The 14,808-nt window shown below is 36.1% G+C and overlaps 1 protein-coding gene across 1 annotated transcript; it reads right to left on the bottom strand.

Annotated features, from left to right (window-relative positions):
* Positions 1-5,617: 5,617 nt before the first annotated feature.
* On the bottom strand, positions 5,618-10,828 carry LOC146157241 (uncharacterized). The gene is made up of 5 exons (XM_083388144.1): positions 10,487-10,828; positions 8,124-8,268; positions 7,060-7,217; positions 6,261-6,428; positions 5,618-5,700 (listed from the first exon to the last, which is right to left on the bottom strand). The coding sequence occupies exons 1-5, from the start codon at positions 10,647-10,649 to the stop codon at positions 5,618-5,620; spliced, it is 717 nt and encodes a 238-aa protein (XP_083244270.1). The 5' UTR covers positions 10,650-10,828.
* Between the last annotated feature and the right edge of the window lie 3,980 nt (positions 10,829-14,808).

The following is a 14,808-nucleotide window of genomic DNA, read 5'->3' as shown; positions in this document are numbered from 1 at the left end:
ATTTCGGTTGCTCTCATCCAATTTATTGCTTGCCCACGTCATTCAATAGTCAACAAGCATGATCTCTATAAAATCACAAACTGACCTTTTTAATAAATATCAGTAGGTAGCCCACAACTGGCAAGAGATTATTAGTCGCTTTAAGTCTCAATATATTTGACAATCTGTCCACAAATAGTGTTTCGACTGACGGACGCAATTTGCTAACAACGGACTTGTGAATTCACCTGAAAAACAAAACAATAAATAAACCCACGTCCCCATTCTTGTACTGCCTTTAAAATTCAATAAAACAAAGGAATTTGAGAACAATAAGAACGCATCTATTCATTGCAACTGTGACGCTAAAATTCGATATTGTCATCTCGAACAAAAACACAATACAATGCCGCGCCGTGACCACCCTTCTTACCCCTGCAGGCTATTTCTGCGTACAACACAACAAATAAAATGTACCGGTAGCTGTTATTTAATTACATAAAATAGTTTGCCCACACACTATCATAGTGGTTAGATTTACTGTGTTAATAAAACTTTATGCAATGCGTCCGATATTCTGTTACCGTATATATTTCTCCCCTACTGCTGTAGCGATAATCGGTGTATTAGTGATTTATTAGCGTCTTTTTTGCGATTACAATCGCCTGTTTGCAATAGCTGATTTGAAACTGAAGAAACGAATAATAACAGCCAACAGTTTCCTGCGTTCGTACGGCACCACTCGAAGTTGTTTTGTATTTTTTGACCTACAGTAGATGAAAATTACCACAATCGGCATTCATAAACGGAAGTGAATTGTCATAATGTTGGACTCCAGCCATAAGATCTAACTAAGAACAACATCAACGTCGGAATAAACCACAGTTCAGAATAAGACCAAGTAGGACTAATACAAACGTTATGCAACCATTTTACAACGTTACCAATTGGTTGTAAAGTGGTAATACGTCGAAACACAACAGAGAAAATGTTATATATTGGTTTTTTCCGAACGTTGTTCTGTTTACCAAGCTTAAACTAATGTTCCAACGTTGTTATAACGTGAACATGAAGATATTAAAAAACCGAAAAATACAAACGTTTATGGAACGTTAAAACAAGCGTTTAAAAATCGCAAGTCCTAAACATTTATTAGGACGTTAACGTTGCGTTTTTTATGACGTTATTGTTACTTTAATAGGCAACATTTAAATGCAAATTTTTTAACATTTTTTCCATATCGTTTAAAAGTCGTGCATTTTAAAGGTATTTAATCATACGTTAATGATAAGAATTTAACTACGTTATGTCAACGCTATAAAGCAACACATAAACAGAAGTTTTTATTTTTATTTTATATTACGTAACAAACTATAGGTTTTACTAAAGATCCCATTGAACGTAGGTGATTAGACGTTAATGTTATAAAAAAACGTTAGGTAAACCTTAATAAGTAACTTTAAATGAATATAGCTTTGTTGTAATCGTTAAAAACATTTAAAATCCGTACTTTTTTAACAGAGTTATTTAAACGTCTGAGTGAGTTGTGAATAAAATACCGTTACTTTATAAAATCAAGTCACGCTTATATAACGTTTTACTTAAGACCTTATTTTACGTATATCGTTCAACGTTAAAGTTTTGAAAAAAACGGACTTTAAGTAAACCTTGCTGAGTAATGTTATAAAATATAATATTATTTTAATTATAAATACGTTTAAAATCCGCACTCTTTTAACGGAGTTATTTGAACGTTTAAGTTGTGAATAAAATACCGTTAGCTAAACGTTTACATGAAATTTATAAATGTATAAAATAAAGTCACTCTTACATAACGTTTTACTTGGACTTATTTTACGGATATTATTAAACGTTGGAGTTTTGACAAAAAAAAACGTTATTTAAAGCGTTTCAACAAACAGATTTGAACCTCTTTGTTCCGAAGTAACATTTAGAGGTGTAGCTCACTTTAATTTTGGGGCAATTACGTGTAGAATCCTAACAGTTGGAATCGAGTTAATTTAACATTTAAGGTGCAAAAAAAACATTACCAAATTGATTGTTTGAAAAAATATACGTGCCATATAAATTGTATTTTTTCTTATTCAAGTGATTTGTTAAACAAACACTTATTTAGTAAGTTTATGAAGCATATTGCATATATTCTGACAATAGATATATGTTGCTGTATTTAAAGATATTATATTCGTTAACCTTGCCTTGACATCAAACCAATCGCATGTAATTTTTTGTGCCCCGCGGGAAACAGCGCTATTGGTATGAATGGCCTCCTGCTGGCACGCAACGACCTCCCATCCCGTCCCGCTTCGCTACCGCGCATATAATTTTACTCCAAACGACGTCCGATTGGCCGATATGCGGATGACATCATCACAATCGAGTTTGAACGTGTTTTGCGCGAACATTTGAACTTTAAGAAAGTGCAAGTTAGGGCAGCTTCGCGCTGGAGTTTGCTGTCAGCGGGTTATCTTATTCGCCTAAAACTTAGACTTTATTATCAAATATGTATTTAGGTTAATAGGCTAAGTCAGTGTTTCTTAACCTTTTTTAATTGGGGGCGCACCTTGAGACGTATGAAAACGTGGCGGCGCACCTTACGAGCGAAGCGAGCGCGACATTTTTAAGATGTACCGATATTTCTCTTAAATTGGCTGTATTTTTTTATTATATGGGTTTTATAGTTGCCTATATTTAAAGGGACTCCCAGCCTTTGAGACTAAAACGTTATTTTGTCCATTAAAGTCTTATTCCGAATGATCTTGGATTATTTCGACATACTTTTTCCTCGCTCGCGGCGCACCTAGCAGCCTTCCATGGCGCACCAGTGCGCCGCGGCGCACCGGTTGAGAAACGCTCGGCTAAGTTATTATATCTGTGGAAAGTTTGCATATCTGGGATATTGACAATGGATATATCGGCAAAAAGTGTCATTAAATAGAGATTGGTCTGTGCAATTTGAAGACTCCTGGATATTTTACATGTTCCTAATTAAGTCGGCTGCTAATCAAGGTAACGTTGTAATATTTTTTAATCTTCATTTACCTAAATAGCATACTTAATAAATTTACCACATAACATGTATGATTTTTATTCATTTTATATGGGCAACAGATTTTTTTAACACTTTTAAGACTTTATTCTTATATTTGAGTTGTGCCCAAACTGCTATTATAAGACACATGTTCATTGCCCCTTTCAGAATTTTGCATGTCCAAAATTTTTACCGACACAGCATCCCTACAGCATTTACTTTTCTTTATTCGGCGGATCCAAGCTCCCATTTTTAGTAACAGGCACAAAATGTCACCAGGATAGAAATCATGGGATGCCATCACAAACTATGACAAATTACTTCATTCAAAATATTTTTTAATGTAAGCGTAAAGAATACCACATTTGTTCAACTTTTACCCACAAATAAACATTAGGATTTTTGAATATTATATTTACATGCAGTTTAAATATTGAAAAATATACACATTAAAAGCAATTTTGCATTGCACTATATGTTATAGATTTTAACTAAAATTTAAGGCAGATTTACAGGACTGCTTAACAGATTACGTTTCTTACCAAGCAGCACAAAAGGCTTAAACAAAAAAGTGTGTTAATTGTGTTGTGTGCCACTTTCTTAATAGGACAAAATATATTTGACAACACTTAGTTATTTTTTTTGTGTATTTTTCAGATGAAATGGCTTAAAACATTTTAGTTTTTTTATCATTTAGACCCCATTGAACCTATCATTTAACATTTTTTTTCAAACTATCAAGATTGACTTAAATCCTGACTTAGGCAAATAAATCGTAATCATATAGAAATGTATATCTAACAGATATATATTTCTGAATTTCGTTATTTTATTTGCGTTATAACACAGAGTTATTTTTAGGAACATCGAGATGCCAGTATTCAGCAGCGACATGTCCTCATCCTGCACATCAGTAGGCTATCCCCTACGTTGGATGAATCCGATTGAAAATGCCATTGAAGAAGATTCGTTGGGCGAGACTAATATTTTTTTAGTTTACGTCAGATGTCACCTAATATGCCATCCAAAGACGAATAATACCTCGGGTTCTGCTGTTTCTTTGATTTGTAATAAAATTTTGCAAACACAACGTTGTGAGTACGTTTCTGGTAGTCTACACATTTACACCTTACAACATTTCCGTAAAACGTTATAGGAAAGTCAGTAATAAATGGTTAAGTTTTACGTTTTTAGAAAGTTAGAATTGACGTAATATTTAACGTTTTAGAAACGGTAATTAGAGTGTACACAATAACGTCCATACGACATTTTTTTCAACGTTATAGGAAAGTCAGAATTGACGTAATATATGTTTTTGGGCAATACAATTTTCAGGGCAACTTACTTTTCCAAACTAAGCTCATTAATTGTTCATTTACGTTATTGCACGCTTAAGTTAAATTGTTCATTGTGACGTCATAGTGTTGCGTTGTGCTAGTGAGAATTACGTTTTTACAGCTTGCTGCGCTGGCAATGTGGGCTGTACGCAGACTTGGACAACTAGATTTATTTTAGCTTTTTAAAATTAGATTAGAATTAAAATTAGATCATTTCGGTTTTTCAAAACTAGATTAGAATTAGAATTAGATCATTTTGAGTTTTCTCAAATTAGATTAGTTTAGAAATTAGAATTGCCGAATTCTTAAAAAAAAAAAAAAAAAAAATAGAATTTGAACTAGAATTACATTTGATTATTTACAATCAATTTCATTTATTTCGAGAAGTATTCTAGTAAGAGTATGAATGGTCAATATATTTGTGTTAAGTTTGACGATGTCTTTTAGATTAACATAAATTCAAACCAAAGAGTTTTAATTCAAATTATTTGTTTTGACTAAGAGACTAAAGAATGTCGTTGGACAAAGTAGCATTTTTGGTAAAATCCGAATTATATTAGAACTAGAATTAGAGCGCACAAGCAATTCACAAATTAGATTAGAATTAGAATTAGCTGCATTTTGCTCTAATTCATTGAATTAGAAAACTAGAATTATCTAGTTGTCCAAGTCTGACTGTACGGTCCGGTTTTAAAACTGTTCCTTACTGCTAGACTCAAATAAAGTTATTCGTTAATTAGAGGTTAACATAACTGATAGCAAAGAAGCATGTGCACCCGTCCCATTGATACAATAAAAAACAACGCGTTATTTTGAGTTTATTTGTGTATATTTTTAAGGACCGTGAGCAATTAAAAAATTGCTGGGGGAACGTTGCGTAATTTTTTAACAAAAGTTTGAGAACCACTGTCTTAATACTATGGTATTGTCAATTATTCTGCTTTAGATAGTGTTGCCTTGTAGGTCTTATTGTGTGCTATCATAATATTTCCTCAGATATTTATTATATAAAAGTTTACATACCGGTACCCTTTTCTAAATAAAATCAGTTGATAACAAGAGATAAATAAGCGTGGTTTATTGATCTCGCAGAAACTCTTTGTTTACTTGCGAGTAAAGTAACGAAAACAAACATTGATTTATTATTTATCAAAACTTTGAAGAAAACAAAAAGATAAAAACGACAACTAAATGAAAGCGCATCACGGTAAAGATCAATGAAAAATGCTCTTTTTACATCACAACTTGATCACGTGACGTTTTTTCCCTGTTTTGGGTTTGGACTTTTTGTGGCGACCTCTGTCTTTTTGATGTTTTTGCTACGTCTAAACTCTGAAAATTAACAAAATCGTGGTTTTGCACATAAGTAAAAAAAAAGTTTAACTCTTACCGTTTTCTGAAACGAAACTCAAACAAACTACAATTAAACAATCTCGGTGAGAAAAAGGGTCTTAAATGGACCTGATATTGAAGCAAAAGTACAAATTAGCACTAACACTAAAGTTAGTTTGCTAACAAGAATCAAGGCAAATGAAAAATTAATATTTGAGTCAAATTACTTTAAAATTAATTGTTTAACATTTTACATTTTTATTATGAGTTTACATATTTCAATGGCATATTTTTATATCAGTGATATGACTTGGAGATGACTTGCTTTAGTAACTAATGACTTAACTGGGACTTGACTGTTATTTTATGAAAAGACATGACTTAAACTTAAGTTATTACACAGGTGAGTTGAATTGGACTTGAGTCATTTCAAAACGAACTGTTAAGAACACTACAAACTGCCAAACATCCCATCCCCACCCGTCCACTTTTCAAGTAAATTTAACAGAAAAAACGTCTGAAGTTAAATCCTTGACCAAATGCACTTAAATCTTTGTTACCTGTAACTCGTATTTGCTTGAGCATGACCATCTTCTTGTATCGGAGGTAGGTGAAGACCGCTCCGAATAAAAGGAAGAGAGAGGACACCAAAGAGACGAGAATCGCGTAGAAATGGTCGGTGGTCGGACTCGAGTCGAAGTCGTCCCTTGCCGAGTAGATGTCTTCGCCTGTTTCGGGTTTTAATTTATATAAATCAGCATTTTAATGTGAAGAACGGCCTACTACAAGGTCGGAGTCTGACTCGGGACAAGACAGATTCGGACTCAATTGAGTAAGACTATATGTCTTTATACTCGACCCCCGAGTCCAATGTGCGCATGCGCAGCACCAAATGTGAAACCGATAATAATCTATTGGTTGACTAATCAATATCCACTCTATTGTCGTTACGATAACCAGTGGAATTGCAAGGGTGGGATTTGTGACTCGACGGCATCGGAAAATATAGTCTGAGTCAGACTCGGATTGTTTTTACCCAGTTTACAGTCCTGCTTATTACATGTACAAAGCGGTAGATCAGCGTATTTAGGGTTCCAAAATGCTACTTATTTTACACTCTCCATTAACTACTATACTTCTTACAAAGTTGTAACAAGATTTTTCACATTTTAACAAGAATTTTCGTGGGCCTACAACAAATTAATGCATAACTTTTTGCTTTAAAATTCTATCCTAAATTTTTATAGAACGATTAACTGTTAACTTTAAAGCATTAAAGCTATAAACATCAATGTGTGTCATAGTGATTTTTCGGTAACCTTCAGTGAAATTTACAACCAAAACTAAAAATCTACTCACAATTGTGAATTCGTTCCAAGCTGCCCGTCACACCTGTGTCGACTCCATGAACCTGAATCGACCATTTCAGCGCGAATCGCGTGCACAGCTCAATACGGCATCCCTTCGAAGCCAGAGGCACGTTACAGCAGCCAGGCACAGGGTAAAGCATTTCGTTTCTAAACGAAACTAGAAGTTAATAATAGAGAAAGGACATTATATATCAATTCCTCTTTATTTGGATTAATTTTAAACATACAGGTTCATTTTATACGACCAACAACCTATAGAACAGGGGACGGCAACCTACGGCCAACGGGCAGGATCCGGCTCGCCAGTGTAATTCATCCACCGCCTCTTTGAAAAAATAGATACGAGTCCATTTCACATACTTTTTGACAATTTTAACTATCTTAGGGCGAAAAATTTTCGCGCTTCGCGCAAGCTTCGCTCGCCAGGTGCGATGGGACTTAACAAACACTAAACAATTTTACCCATTGAAGTTATCGCGTTTTTTACTGCATCCTCAAATATTATTAAACACGTTTTTAATCGCAAAACAATCCGAGGCTCGCTAGATTCACAGTAGTTCTAACACTTTAATAACACAATTCTTAGTTAAGATTTTGTACGGCCCGCAAAGACCTTCTGAGGTTGTTTTTGGCCCGCGACTAGAAAAAGGTTGCCGACCCCTGCTATAGAATATGTGTTTGAGTTTGATTAGATGCTTAAGCACCGATATACAAGGTTGCCTTTATTCTTAAGCAATCCCTATTTAACCCCGTACTACATTAATGCTCATTCAGCTCCACTTGTAAATTTATTTGGTAAAGCCATTTAATTTTTCTCGAAAAAGTCTATACCTTCACTTCAGTATGGGCTTTGATATTCTTACAAAGTCTAAATAGATTTAAGGAGAAGGTGGCAAAGCGTTTTGTTTTTATTAAAATCTATTCTTTAGAAAAATTTATTTCATTTTTAAATAATACAATAAATTTGACTATAGACTTTTATGGATCACCCTACGACTATTTCAGACCCGGCCCCGGTTTAAGAACCACTGGTCTACAGATATAAAACCGAACCTTTCGGAGAGCGAAAAAAGGGTGAAGGTCGCATTTTCGGCGATCGGCGTTGGCTCGAAGTTCCAATTGCATTTTAACGTGGGTTCAATCATTTCCACGTAGAAGTTCCCAAATGCACTCCGATCCACCAGGCCGTCCAAAATAACTGAAATCAAAAGAAAAAAACAATGATTAAAGCTATATAAATTAAATTGGTTAGTTAAAAAATGTTTTAGTTTGACGCTTAGAGAACTTATTTTAGTAGGTGGTCGAAATGTAAACTTAAAGTTAACAGTGCTGTTTTAAATTGTTTTTATCGCCTGTAATAATACTGTATTGACGAGATGGCGCCAATCTTTTAGTGCAGAGTTTGCCAACAGTTTTTAAGTAGCTGTATGTTTACCTTCTAGATCCGGGATGTCCAACCTGCGACCCGCGGGCTACATTGCGGCCCGTCTAAAACTTTTGTGCGACCCGCTAGTCATTTTCACTCCCAAGTAGTATTTAAAACGTTCAATATTAGCCTAATTGAAATGTACCAGTCAGCTTTTAGGGGCACACTAATAGTATAGTATAGTATGGGTAAAAAAATATGTATATAATTCTAAAGGCCGGTTATAACTCTAAAGAGCAATACTTAATCTTGAAACTTAATAGGTTCTGCGGCCCATTAAATTATTTCAAGTGTCAATGCGACCCACTATAATAAAATGTTGGATATCCATATTCTAGATCAACGGTGCCCAACCTGCGGCCGTCGATGAATAATTATTATGCGGTAAAAAATACCGTTAACACGTATTTTAATAAGCATGTGTTGGCGGCCGTGCCCGTGCTGGTATGCGTTTTCAGCTGCTCAGTGCGTCACATGTCACATTGAAGAACCCAATAACACTTTTTTTCGCGCTTCGCGCGATTACACAATATTTCAGTTCTATATTTTTGAACGAGAACATTAGACAACATCCGTATATGTTTGACAATAATTGTTCTATGACGTCACGTTATGACTTTCTAACGTCATCTCTGAAAGAAAATAACGTTCTAAAAGGAAATGACGTTCTAACGTCATCTCTAAACATTTCGTGGGCGGCCGTGAGATCAAAAAGACGGTCAATGCGGCCGTGAACAGGTAAAAGTTTGGGCACCCGTGTTCTAAATGTTAGCCTCAAGCCTTTTTTAACACACTTGTGAAAGTAATTTATTTAAGATTCTACGGTGTAAGGTATTGCGTAAAGAATTACAATAAAACGAAAAAATGCAATTTAACACTAAACCCAAATTAGGGTGCATGCTGCAAATTGAAAATTATTTTATTATGCCCCTAACAAATTCAGCCACCCAAAACGAATTGCCTTGCTTGGTTAAACACATTGTAGCCTGTATCAGGGCTGTGAATCGAAGTCGGATTTCAGTAAGACTAAAGCTATGCCCAAGTCCCGAGTCCAACGTTCGCATGTGCATAATCAAATTTCGAAACTGATAAGGCCGCAAACTGTAAATTTTAAAGGTAGAATAGCATTTATGGTTGAATATTTTCCAAATTTATTGCGAGTGAATGAGTTATACGCTCCCCTATGAATTGATTGCTGCAACCTTGTTTCAATAACGTATTAAATGAAATACAGGCTGTAGAGTAGGAGCCGGACTCGGAACTCACCGAAATCTCACATTTGATCGGAGTCCGACTTTGGACTCGGACTCGGGTTCCTTGTTTTAGTCAGAGTTGGACTCGATTCGGGTTATTTTAATTGACTATACAGTCCTGTTTTGCAGTCGCGAACCAATATTAAAATTTGCCGGTCAAAAGCGAGCCCGCCGGTTCTGAAGTGCTGGTTTCGTGCTTATTCGCATATTAACAGACAGAACGAACCGCTGTTATACAGATAAACCGTAAAATCAATCGCAGCGCAGCGCAATCTCCGGTGAATCGAGCAAAGGCCTTAAAACAATGGAATTGTCTGTAACCGGAGGCGTTCTGTTCAAAGACCACGCGTCGAAAATCGACAATTCGTCGGACTTTATATTCTCTGCGCTGACTAACAAATCACTATTGTAAAACTTGTGAGTTGTGACCGTTTCATTTGTAATTCTAAAGCGTTTTATTAGATAACAATCAACGTTCGAATTATGTTGGATGAATATTGCTCTTCTGGTGTAAAGCAAGTTGTATGACGACGTTTTAGGCAGCAGATACCAGCTACCCCAGCATTAGGGGTAAAAAATGAAACAAGAACATTCACCTTTAACTTGTGCTAGTAACGTCGGTTTATTACTTTGTTTACCAAGGAACAGCAATTTTTTAACGATAGGTGTTTCGCCTGGTGTAGCCTAATCCTTGTCGCATTAAGATTACGAGTTCAGCTGTAAAAATTACGACTTACCCGACGAGTTACGGCGTTTGTTCGGGCAGGAACACTCACAGTGCAGGCAGGTTCCACGCACAAAAGGAAATGACTCCAGGCAGTTTAGAGCCGCCTCTACAGCATAACCCAGGTGCAGCAAGCAGCACAAGACTTTCAGCAGTTGGAAAATGAACGACGTCATTATTGCTCATGCGTGTATACGCAAAGTCAAAATCTATAGCACTTTAAATTCACAGCAAAAAACGCTTATATAGCTGCCGTTCAATGTCTGTTGATTTAAGGGTTACAGTTTGTATAAGTTTACATATAGCGACGGCTCCGTAAAGGGCAAAATATGTTCCTTTAGATTTTCAGCAAAACAGATTAGTCACATTAGTGTATCGTGGATTTGCAAGATTTCTGTTTCAAGGGCACATTTTTTAGAGTTCTTCAAGTAATGTTTATATAAATAGAACGAAAAACAGCCCATAAACTCAAGCAGCAAGCAGTGTAGTTATAGTGGGGATTACTCCGTAGGCTTCCAGCCTGTATGAATATCATTTATCATACCAATTATACGTTACGGATTGGTTACGTGGAAAGATACTGGTCACGTAATTACAGTATTGTCACACACAAGCCGAACATAAATTTCATTAAAATGACCCATAATTATGTCTGGGTAAGCCTAATGAAGCGTATAATAACGTGACAAATTGAACATCATTGCTGGCTTGGAATGTAGGCTAAAAGCAGTTTGTTGTTTAACGGAAGAATAAGTAAATGGAGAAACATTCTTATTGTCATTTTGTTTCAAAGTGCAAAATAAACTCTACTTGAAATTAATGCTCACGATGTTTAATGAATAGAAATATAAAATATTTACAGTACAAGAGTCACAGAAAAAATGCATTGTGACGTTTGTTATTGTGACTTTTTTTACCAAACTGAGGCGAGCATATTTCAGTCGATCGCAATCAAATATAAGTTGGACACACCCCTAGCAACGCCTTCATGGTTTATATTTAGGCGAATTTAGCACATTTTAGTATTAGGAAAAACGTCGTTGTCTAGATTTTGTTAAAAACCTTGCAAGAAATTGCCATTGCAAGATTGTTAGTCGATTTTAAGCGCAAATGAGTTCAAGGTTAGTTGTCCTATAATGTCGCAAAATAACAGACAAACCCTGTATGTGTATATGCTGTCTTACATTATATTACAGGTGCGCTAACTGTAGTTTGTGCTTTACCCACTTAAGCGAATACAACGTTATTTGTCTTCTGATTTACGTATATTGTGTTCCATGAACTGCATTGGCGGTTACAAAATTGCTTGAAGCTTGTCTATGCGCTTGCTATTGTCGTACTCTATTGAATGTACCGGTCGTTATAACCTGGTCCGTGTTTTGTTTCATAACGCGTATACAACACATTATTCGTCCTTTTACGCAAATAGCCCCGGGGTGTCTTGCACGCAAGAAAACCAGCAGAAAACCAGTTAGAATCAGAACACGTGGAAAAAACGGATTATTGAGCTGTTTTGCTTTGCGCTGATTTTACCAAGACTATACAGCAGCAGCCAAGGTTAGACTCTTAGCCCAGTGTTTCTCAGCCGTTTATGGCTAGCGACACCCCTCAGAAATAATAAATATATTGCGGCACCCCTACAATCACGTGGAACTTGCAAGTAGAGTATAGGTGTTAGTTGTAATACAATAGCCATATGAGGTTCGCGCAAAACTGAATTAACTATATATTGAATTTAGAAGAATTTTGCAGTTTGTTGAAGTTTCAGTCAAATCGGATAGCCCATCATCAAATAGACAAAAATATTATTAAACACCTTCGAAACGCAATAACGTTGACAATATATGCAGTCTAACCTTGCTTTTAATTAGGCTTATAAACTCTTGATGTTATGTTTTAAAGGAAGACGTTAAACATTTGCACGAATTAAGATTTTTTGCTTTTACGTGCTAAAATAGGCAGTTCTATTCTATTAAATATATTATAGATTTTTCTAGCTCGACCTATCTTGCATCATTGATCTAATTATTGGGCTAGTCCAGTGCTTCTCAGCCTTTGATGGCTAGCGACACCCCCCAGAAATGATAAATATATTGCGGCACCCCTATCAGTTTTTTCCGTAGGTAATTCACTAGTCACAATAAACGGATTTAGAACAACACACACCAACTCCACACAACGTAGAAAGTTGTAAATGGATTTATCCCACTCTAATATTTACAAAAAAGTTGTAAGAGTTGAGCAAAAATCAGAACCTTAAAGATTTTCAAATATCTCTCGGCACCCTTGAGCATTATAAATGGCACCCTGGTTGAGAACCACTGACTTAGCCTGTAGTCACAGAAATATGAGCAACAGCTCCAGTCGCGTCTGCGAAATTATGCAACGTACGTCAAGGCGCGCTCGCGTTTTAGAAGCAAAGCGAACAGTATAATGACGTCACTCGGTCGCGATGTCCGTGAGAAGTTTTCCAGGGTCTCGCGGGCCGAAGGGCGAGGAAGTGACCCGGGAGACAGATCGGGGCGTTCGGGGCTCCGCGGGGCCAATCTAGGCCTCGCAGTCGAAGCCACTTCAGGAACTATAGAGCGCCCTATGGCTTCTTCGCGCCGACTTCGACGATTTTTTGTAGCTTTCGCCGGTCCAATTCACGTCAGTGTGACCCAATCGCTGTGGCATCGGCATTTCGTGATTGGCCGTAGCTGGGTTCTTTAGCTGCACTGCTCCACCTAAAACGCAATACTGATGTGTTGATAAAGGCTTCGCGTTCAGTGCAATAAAGGTTAAGGCGACTGCTACTTTTGTTACTACGTTAAAAGTCTATCATTTTTTTGTTGGAAGTTCTAAAAGCGGCCTTTTGGTTATGTTTTTTCGACAGTCCTAATTTGCTCATTTTTTGCAAGCAAAACGTGATGGCACCAGCCTAAACCCATGATACAATTTATTCTTTTACATGTTTTCTATTGTTCGTTACGCCTGCGTTGGATAAATTTGGCGGGTGCCAAAATTTCGAAGTATCTCACCTAAGTGATGATAATATAAAAAGCACGAGTGCTTATAATGCTATTACGAAAAGCAAAATATTCAAACTAAAATGAATAAACATAACAATTTCACGTACGCTTATATAGCTTTACGAAAAAACGCATTTTTTTGTATGACAATATATAATTACCTTCACAAAATGCATTTATATAATCTTACAAAATATCGCAATTTGTCAACCCAACGAGGCACCGAAATGCGTTATCGAACTCGATTTCCGATTGCTGTCTGTATCCAAGATGCAAAATAGGCCCTCTGTCAATAATTGTTTGGTGGGAAATTGTGAAACCAGGATGCAGAGATGCCTGATTTTTTTTGCGGCAGCCCTTATTTGACGACGACCTGGCAGCCTTTTAATGTGTTGCCAAAAAGCGGCGGCAAAACTGTCTTCGGCATATTGCTAAAACTTTGTTGATTTATATACATGGTATTGTTTTACGCCCGAGGTTGCTAAATAGTGGCACGTGTGAAAATGGACAATAGAGATGCTTCAAACCTTAAAGATGATTATCAAAATGCATGCCCATAGTTAGCAAACTTATTAACAAAAATCTTCCAACTTAAAGAACAATCTAAAACCTTTTAAAAATACACGTATATGCTTATTAAAAAAACACAAATACATCTATTTACCGCTGTAAGATGCTTCGATATTTTCGAAACGTTTGGATGAAAGAGATAAGTGCCAGAAAGGTTTTTTTAGTCAACCCAATTAGGCGCCGAAATGCTTTATCGTAGTGGATTTCCGATTGCTGTATCTGCCCAAGAAAACTATAGGCCAAACAGTTAGTTCATGTTGTAATTTTTTCTACTGTTCGATGTTTATAGTAGGTTTGCATGTTCTAACTTGGGTCCTATATTTTGCGTTAAGGTAGAGCCCACCCAATTGTGTTGGACAGAGCCGATTGCGAAGTCATAAAAGTAAAAAACATATGACAGCAGTACAGATTTTGACTTTTTTTTTTTAATTTAACTTTGCTATGGATATGTATTTTACTTTACTTATGGGAACTGAATATGCCAGTATAGGCGAAATATATATTCCTAACAAATGTCTTAACCTGGTTTGCTAGGGTTTTTAAAATTTGATTTTCATTGTTAATACACGCGTCAGCGAAACAGTGACCGACAAGCAGAAACCTGTTGTAAATGGTTTTGTATTCCATAAAGATACGCCCTTTTATAGTTCGAAATACACAACATGTTTTTTAAAAGTAAAAGTTTAGTGGAAAAAACTCTCTGGCGCCTTCTCCTTAAATGTGCTAAGAGTCTACATCAGTTTCACATTTCTTG

The sequence above is a fragment of the Ascidiella aspersa genome, chromosome 4 (assembly GCF_963924565.1).
Source record: "Ascidiella aspersa chromosome 4, kaAscAspe10.2, whole genome shotgun sequence".
In the NCBI taxonomy this organism is placed as follows: Eukaryota; Metazoa; Chordata; class Ascidiacea; order Phlebobranchia; family Ascidiidae; genus Ascidiella; species Ascidiella aspersa.
The sequence above is the reverse complement of the archived record's forward strand: the minus strand, read 5'-3'. Positions and strand labels throughout refer to the sequence as shown.